The 8,817-nt window shown below is 44.1% G+C and overlaps 1 protein-coding gene across 1 annotated transcript; it reads right to left on the bottom strand.

Moving 5' to 3' along the window:
* Positions 1–8,161: 8,161 nt before the first annotated feature.
* On the bottom strand, positions 8,162–8,497 carry CRCT1 (cysteine-rich C-terminal 1). Its single transcript, XM_006900133.1, has one exon. The coding sequence runs from the start codon at positions 8,495–8,497 to the stop codon at positions 8,162–8,164; it is 336 nt and encodes a 111-aa protein (XP_006900195.1).
* Positions 8,498–8,817: the final 320 nt, after the last annotated feature.

The following is an 8,817-nucleotide window of genomic DNA, read 5'->3' on the forward strand; positions in this document are numbered from 1 at the left end:
ACATTTAGATGGATCATGCGATGGGAAAGGAGAGCCTGTGTGACTAACCAGATTGGACGACACCCTTTAGTTTCTGCAACCTGGCCTTTGTCAGACTCTTTTCACGTGGATTTGTAGAACCTGAAACTCTAAAGCAACCTGAAAAATAAAGAGACAGACTAAACCAGTTGCTTTTGAGTGGATTCCAATTAACTATGACCGTGTGTGTGTATCAAAGTAGAACTGTGCTGCATGGGGTTTTCAACAGCTGTTTTCAAGAGTAGATTTCCAGGCCTTTCTTCCAAGGTGCCACTGGATAGACTCAAATGGCCAACCTTTTGGTTAATGACAAAGAATGTTACCAGTTGTCTGGGCCAGATTCCGGAGTGATTTCCCTGACTTCTTTGTTACCCTCTTCATATGGATTATAATTTTCTCCTATTTCATTTACTCTGCTTTACACATTTGTTCATTCATTCAACGTATATTTACTGAGTGACTTTAGTGTAAAGAACATGCCAGGTTTTTTATCCAGAGATTGTTTTAAGGAACAAGACAGTCCAAGTTTGTGTTCTTGTGAATGTACACTGCAACAGTAAAACAGTCTGTCTCCAAGGATTTGATCCCATCCTCATCCCTGTGTGTTCATCTCAGGGCTCAGGACCTTTATCTGGAATTCCAGCTTCACATCTCAGCCTCCCAGTCACATTCTGCCTGTGCTGCAAAACCAATACTTTTCAGGCTGTACTTAACATCAACCCCAAATCAGTTCTTTCTCCTGACTTCTCCAATTCCATCAATAACATCAACATTTCTGTCATCAGACCCAAAACCTCAGAGGCAAGCTTGTTTATTTCCTCTTTCTTAATTCAAATGTATTACCCAGATTTTGTATCTTTCTTCCTTCTAGAAAAAAAAATCTCCTCATGCCTGTCATTTCTTTCCCTTCCCCACAACCACATGCAAAGTTCCGAACCTGGGCTAAGCTTAGGCTGGGCCATTACAGCTCTTTACAGAGATGCATTCTGTTCTCATCATCTTCTGAGCATCCTGACTATGGCTTCCTATTTAGTCTTAAGGTCATAGGGAATACGACAGGGAGTACTACAGAAGGCATGAAGGTAAACTTATATCTTTCTAAATAACTTATTTCAGTACATTTTCCTATCCCCACACTTAATAGATATGATGCAAATGGCATTCAGAGTCACCCATTATCTGGCCACCTCTTGCCTTCTCCAAAGTTGTATCCTTGGGGCCCTTTCTATATCACCACCAATAACTTGGACCTCTCTTCTTGCTAATGTTAAGAATATGCCCCATTTTCCCAGAAATTAAGAATCTAGCTTGGTATTCAGTGTTTCTAATATCCAGATTTAAAGCCCTTGCCCTGTCAGACACAAGTTGTGTATTTTGAGGACAGCTCTCTAACAGCTCTGGGCCTCAGATTTTTTTATTAACAAAAATATAGGGGATAAAAACCTACCTGGTAAGAGGATTGTGAGGATTGACTATACTGAAGAAGCTCAGAGTAGTGACCAATATCATTATTACATTGGAACTCCAAGCAGTTGGCAGCATCTTCTACCAGAGAAAGCCTCGACGGAACAGCCCTGCTATGAGAGGCAACACTGGAGCCTCAGGCTGTCTACAAGAAGAACATCACAACGGTGGACTTACCTGCTTTCATGGTTTTGTTCTCACCTTTTCTGTCAAACTTTCATGTCCTAGTCAATTCCACTCTTCTCTCACTCACCAAAGGTGACTCTTATCATCCAGTTGCTCCAAGGGGAAAAAAAGGGGCAATATCCTCCCATTTGGTTAATAGTCTCAGAAAACCCTCTTGAGAATCTGCTACGTGTTGGCTCCACTCGACAGTGAGGAGTTTTGAATTTTTCAGTTCAAACAGCGCTTCTTCCAAGAGGCCATCCCCAGTCCCCATCTAAAGTCCTCAGAAAAACCCTAGAGAATCTGTAGACCTTAACTTCTTAATATACATTATAGCACTTTTTATTATCAGAAATGGTCAGTCTTGCTTACTTTCTTGTCTATCTTTCTCCAAACGGTGAGTTCCATGTGGGAAAGGTCTTTGTCTCATTCCTTGTCCTGTCCCTCTTTTCCACATGCAGTTGTATGAAAAGAGAGTCATTTTTTCTCAGCATCTCTGTCTCTCAGAACTACCACAGAACTCCTTCTCAGGAAGTCTTGGCAGTGGCCCAGACCATACTAACTTTACTCTCCTATGAAGTTCTGTGACAATTCAGCTGAATTCCTATAGCAATTTTCTGTGCCATGTTCTGTGGGTGACATTTCTTACAACTTGGATGTGACTTATTATTCATACTTTATTTGATTACCTACTGTGATCAGATTCTCAAATCAGATTAAAACCCCCTTAAGATTAAGTAATACTTTGCATATCTCCCCAGAATTGTTTAGCACATCAATGCACTAAGAAACATTTCTTTATTGATCCTTAGCATGTTGCTAGGATAGCTATTCCTCGGAGAGGGACATGATGCTTGGAAAGACAGAGGAGCAGAGAAGAAGGCGGAGGAGGAGGAGGAGAGGGAGAAAGGGAAGAAGAAGAAGAGCTTCTAGTAGGTGGACCGACAGAGAGTGTAGCAATGGGCTTGAGTGTGTCAGAGATTGTGAGAATGGTGTGGGATAGGACAGAGTTCAGATCTGTTGTTTACAGGGTAGCTAGGAGTTGTATTCAATTCAGTGGCACCTAACACCACCAATGTGCACCCAAAAGTGCCCTCCTGGCAGAGAGTACAACATGGAGTGCTTCTTATGGAATGGTTGAAGGTTCAAATCTATTAGCTGTTCTTCCGCGGGGAAAGTGGGCCATCTCCTTTTATGAAGAGTTATAGACTTAGAAACCCAGTGGAAGGTCACTATGAGTCAGACTCAACTTCATCCCTGCTGCTTTATTTGGTTTTAGTTTGTTAGGGACCTCATTTGTTTGCTCCATATTGGCTAGAAGCTCTGTTGGCGAGTAGGTTCAGTATTGAACTTCCAACAAAAAGGTTGGCAGTTTGAACTTATCAAAGGAAACTGGAGCAGTCTCACCCAGATTTGTAGCCTCAGAAACAAGATGGAATGACACTGTAAGTCAGAAATGACTTGACAACTGTGGGTTTACCATGCACTTGGGATCCCTGGATGGCATAATCAATTAAACACTTTAAACATTAACTGAAAGAACAACAGTTCAATCCTACCCAGAGGTGCCTTGGAAGAAAGATCTGGCAATCTGCTTCAGAAACGCCATAGCCTTGAAAACTCCATGGAAAAGTCCTAGTCGGCACATGACTGGTTGCCATGAATCAGAGTCAACAGTGTTGGGTAGTAGGGTTACAGTGATGCATACTAGTTTGTTTTAAATAGTTATTTGAATGACAGAATTTAATTGTTTCAACGAATAGTTTAAAGAAGAAGTGGCTCTTGGCTCTACGAGAATTCATTAGAAAGCCTGGTACAGATACAGAAAAGAGGGCTAGAAACCTTCGGGTGAAATGATTAAACTCTCAAAGCTTTTCCTGATCTGTTAAACAAATCTTACAGAATTATAAAAGTGTCAATATCTATGAAAGAATTTATTTTACATACATCCTAAGTCCACTAATAAATCTTATCTTTCGCTTCTCCCAAGTCAGAACTAACTTATAATAGACTGTCCAGGGGGCTTTCAAGGCTGTAAATTGAATGGGAAGAGATTGTCCATCCTCCTAGTGAGCTGCTGGTGGATTCAACCAACAGGGAAACTTTAAGTTAGTAGCAAAACTCCCTACAGACTATGCCATCAGAATGTCCCTAACAATAAATGTTATTGCTGTTCTGTGCCATAGAGTCACTTGGGACTCATAGCAACCCTATCTACAACAGCCCTGCTCTGTCCTGTGCCAATCACACTGTCTCCGATACACCCATCCTGATAACCCCAGTCACTGAATCAAACACCTTATAGAGGGTCTTCCTCTCCTGCGTTGTCCCTCCACCCCTCCAAGCGTGATGACCCTCTCCAAGGACCAGTCCCTCCTTACAACATGTCCAAAGTATGTTAGATGAAGCCTCAGAATCCTTGCCTCCAGGGAACCACCTGGTTTGACCCTTTCCAGGACGAATCTGTTTGTTTTCCTAGCAGTCCATGGTATTCTCAATACTCTTCTCCAGCACCACAGCTCAAAGGGATCAATTCTCCTTCTATCCTCCCTAGTCATTGTCCAACTCTCTGATGCATAACAAGTGATTGCAAAGACCATAGCATGTATCAGATGCACCTTAGTCTCCAGAGAGACACCATTGCTCTTCAGTACTTTGGAGAGGTCACAGGATTTATAATCCTGTGACTCATAACAACCCTATATAAAATAGCTCTTAAAGCTTGCCCTGTCGTGAGCCAATCTCACCGATTCCAATTTCAACACCCATTGTCCCAGTTACAATGTTATTCCATCTCATCCAGGTTTCCTCTCCTGCTCTGTCCCTCCACCCTTCCAACATGATGTTCTTTTCCAAGGATCAGTCATTCCTGGGCACATGCCCAAAGTATGTGAGAAGGAGCTTCAAAATCCTAGCCTCCAAGGAGAAATTTGGTTGCATCCTCTCCAAGACAGAGCTATTTGTTTCCTTGGAGGTCCATGGTATGTTCCAAGAACCACAACTTAAAGGCATAAATTCTTCTTCTATCATCTTTAGTCATTATCCAGCTCTCTGATGCATAAAAAATAATTATAAAGAACATGGACTGGATCAGGCACACTTTAGTCTCTAGACTGGCATTGTTGCTTCTCAGTACTCTGGAAAGGTCTCTGACAGCAGATTTATCTAAGGCAATTTGCCTTTTGAATTCTTGACTTCTGGTGCCAAAAGTGTTGATTGTGGAGCAGAGCAAGCTATAACTGATATCAACCTCAATCTCTTCTCTATCCATCATGGTGCTACCAATTGGCCCAGTGGTAAGAATCTCTATCTTCTTGCTGTTGAACTTCAATACATATTGAAGACTACAGTCTTCTTTACCTTCTACAGAAAGCACTTCAGGTCCTCCTCAGTTTCAGCAAGCAAGGTTGTATCATCTGTATAATGTAAATTGTTGATGAGTCTTCCTTCAATCCTGATGCCACATTCCTCCTCATAAAGCCCAGGCTCCCTAATGATCTGTTCTGCATATACATTGGAAAGGTATGGAGACAGGACACATCTCTCACACACTCCTTCCCTGATTTTGAACCATGCAGTGTTTCCCTGCTCTGTTCTGATGACTGCTTCCTGGTCCAAGTATAGATTTCGCATAAGCACAATCAAGTATTCTGGGGTTCCCATTCTCTTCAAGGTTAACCACAATTTGTTGTGGTCTATACAGTCAAATGCCTTTGCATAGTCAATGAAACACAGATAGATATCCCTCTCATACTCTTTGCTTTCTTCCAAGATCCATCTGACATTGGCGATAATGTCTCTAGAGCCATGACCTCTTCTAAACCGAGCTTGTATTTCTGGTAGTTCTCTGTCAATGTACTGTTCCAGTCGTTTCTGGGTAAAACATTTGAATCTTTCTTAACAAAGTTGTACAATGATCTTCTAGAGTTAAGTAAAATGTGGCCTAGTGATACTATCATGGCAAACTTTTTGAGGTGCCTCATGAACCAAGGTGTGGACTCCCATTTGGATCACAAGTCTTTCTATGAGTCATTACAATTCTTTCCCAAAACTAAGCCACAGTTTCCTGTTTGGGGTCACTCCTCACTCCCAGATTGGTTTTCCAGCCTGTCTGTTGTGAGTCAGGAGGTTCTTCCTTCCCGCCTCACCCTTCCATCAAGGCCTGGGGCTTATTGCTGCAATAACATCAAGGTGTGTGGGTGCAGGTCAGCAAGTGATATCATCTGTTTGTAAATAGTTTTTACAAATCACCTCCCACTGAGAAGTTCAGAATCTTTATGATGGTAATAAAAGGCCCTCCCACACACAGCAGACTGCCCTCCACAGCTTCTCTGGCAGGTGGTCACTTGGCTTCAACTTTGTGTATCCTGGATGAGTCAGTGGGGAATTTCTGACCTCATCCCTGAGCAACACCTTCAACAACTGGTTGTTAGGTGGATACCCTGGCAGAGCCATTCGGTTGTTGACAGCACAACAGCTGAGAAGCCTAACTCTATTTTTTTTAGTCCATTGATATGTCCACACAAGCCTTCTCTGGCTAGAACGATTTATAAGGCAGTGAAGCAGAGTGGCTGAGAACATGGACCAGATTATCTCCCTCACTCACCTTCTGGAGATCTTAATTACTCACTAGTGTGTATCTTTAGCCAAGTTTTCTTGCAAATAAAATAGAGACATAAAGATCTTTAAATGGAGGTAATTTATGGGAATTAAGTAAGATATATGCAAGTGTCAAGCCCTGCACTTGGTATAAAGCACTTTCCTAATAAAGGGGGAAACTGGTTATTCAAACTCATCAGCTGCTACTTGGAAGAAAAATGAAACAGTCTCTTCTCATTAAGAGTTATACAAAGAAGGGTCTCCAAGAGTTGGAATCAGCTCCAAGACAGTGAGTGTATGTTTGTTTGTTTGTTTTGTCACTACTATGAGGGTCCTGGTTGAGGCAAATGATTTGGGCTTGGCTACTAATCTATAGATTGGCAGTTCAAACCCACCCAGTGGTGCTATGGAAGAAAAGTCTGGCAATCTGCTTCCATAAAAATTGTTGATCACCGTCGAGTCAAGCACAACTCACAGTGACCCTGTGAACAAAAGACCTGAAATCCTATAGATTTACCAACTTCCTAATACACAAGATTGTCATGAATCCAAAGCAACTCAATGGTTAAGGTTTGGTTTTGCCGTTGTCTCTAGTGTAACCACTGTTATTGTTAGCGCCTCCCTCTGGACTTGCTACCAGCACTGTGAGGGAGGTTGCTCTCCCTGTTTCCTCTCTATTTAAATGAATGAGTGAAAAATATGCCCACAAGGCTGTGTTTCTGCACTTTTCAGGATGAACCTGTCATCACCTCTAGAGCATGAAAGCCCATGCATGTTTCAGAGTCCCCACATCTCACCTGAGAGTCCTGAAAAGCCATGGTGCGTTCCTAGGCTCGGTGCAGCACCAAGGAAGGACCTGCAGAGGGAGCAACCCAGCCTCCCAGAAGGTGCAGCGTGGGAAAAGTCTGCCGGAAAAAAGAGTCGGTGATCTTTCCCAACAGAAAGCTGCCTCACACGCAGCTACTGTGTGAGCCGGTGGGCAGATTAGTTTTTAAAGCCCAGCTGCTGGGAATCAGGCAGCCAGTCACCTCCATCATGCACCAGCTGGGTGACTTTGAGCGAGTTACTCTGCCTCAATTGCTCTTCTGTAAAATGGGATGAGAGCACCTGCCTCATCATTATGAGAACAAAAGAAGACGAGGCACGTAGTACATAGGAACACTGTGTCTCAAAGGCAGTTGCTGCTGTCATAATTAACTACCAGAAAGCCCCGTTCTTGTTCAGGCATAAATACTGTTTTCTGCCTTTCATAAAAAAAAAAAATATCATGCTTTCTTATCAAGACCGGTGGAGAGGTACTGGATTATAGTAACAGAACAAGATAAAAATGGTATCACTCAACTTCACGGCCGTGGAGTCAGAACAAGCTGAGAGCGGACCCACCCCACCCTGGGTTTCCCAGGCTGTGCGGTGCTCAGGGGGCGATTGCCCATCTTTCTCCCGAGGAGCTGCTGGTGGATTTGAACTACCAGACAGGCGAGACCTCAGGCTTCGAAGCACAACATTTCCAGCAAACCCGTTATACACGAATAAACAGATGGAGAAAAGGAGGGTGTTCTCAGGAGGTAGAAGCTTTATTTCGATGTGTCTTCGAAGTACAATCAAAGCAGACAGTTATGGACCATCTGCTGTGTGTGACTCCTGCAGACGTTGGTAGAATCCACTAGCTCAGCCTTGGCTCCCAGAGCTTCAGGAGGTTTTCTGAGACTGAGGGCAGAGTGTGGGCTTCTCAACACCAAAAGTGCCGTTAACTTGACTTGCTGGTAAACTCTGAGGCCTGGCCAGCGTGGGAACTAAAGTTAAATACTAGCACTATCTAGGCAGAGGTGAGGGGTGGGGAGCAGCAGAACAGAGAGGGCTGCTCTCCAGGGCTCAGGGATCCCTCCAGGGCAGCTCTTCTGGGCCACGGGCCACCTCAGCAGCCGCCAGAGCAGCAGCCTGAGCTCTGGTTGTTACCCGAACACTGGGACCTCTGGCTTCCGCCCCCGCAACAGCCGCCGCAGCCACTTCGCTGGCGACGTCGCCTCCGTGGGAAGCAGCAGCAGCCAGTGGATCTGGAGCTTCCGCAGCAGCCGCCGCCAGAGCTGCAGCAGCCGCTGCTAGATCCGCAGCAGCCGCCGCCGCTGGAGCCACAGCAGCCTCCGCAGCAGGAAGAGGAAGGAGAGGGAGCTGGGGTGGGTGCTGGCGCTGGGCACGGGGCAGAGCCCTGCGAAGACCCCTTGGAAAAGCCTTTGGCGCTCTGGGAGGACATGATGGAGCTAGTCGAGCTGAACCTGCAAGAAAAGCAGCATGTCAAAAGGATGATTTCTTTCCCATAGTGGAAGTCAAAGCTGAGCGAACAACTGTCTGACTGGTTCGATGCAAGAAAAACAAATCAAGAAACCCCAACAAAGAGAAGAAACAAACCAACAAACCCAAGCCAGATCTTTCCAGGTTGTTAAGCATGCATACATCAGCAAAACAATAAATGAGTTAATTAATTAAAAAAAAATTCAGTGGCTTCCCCTTTCTCTGCCTGTAGACCCAATAGAAATTAGAAGAGATACCGTGGCAGTTTCTCAGTGTAATAGA

The sequence above is a fragment of the Elephantulus edwardii genome, unplaced genomic scaffold (genome assembly GCF_000299155.1).
Source record: "Elephantulus edwardii isolate Elephantulus edwardi_28Jun2011 unplaced genomic scaffold, EleEdw1.0 scaffold00273, whole genome shotgun sequence".
NCBI classification, from domain to species: Eukaryota; Metazoa; Chordata; class Mammalia; order Macroscelidea; family Macroscelididae; genus Elephantulus; species Elephantulus edwardii.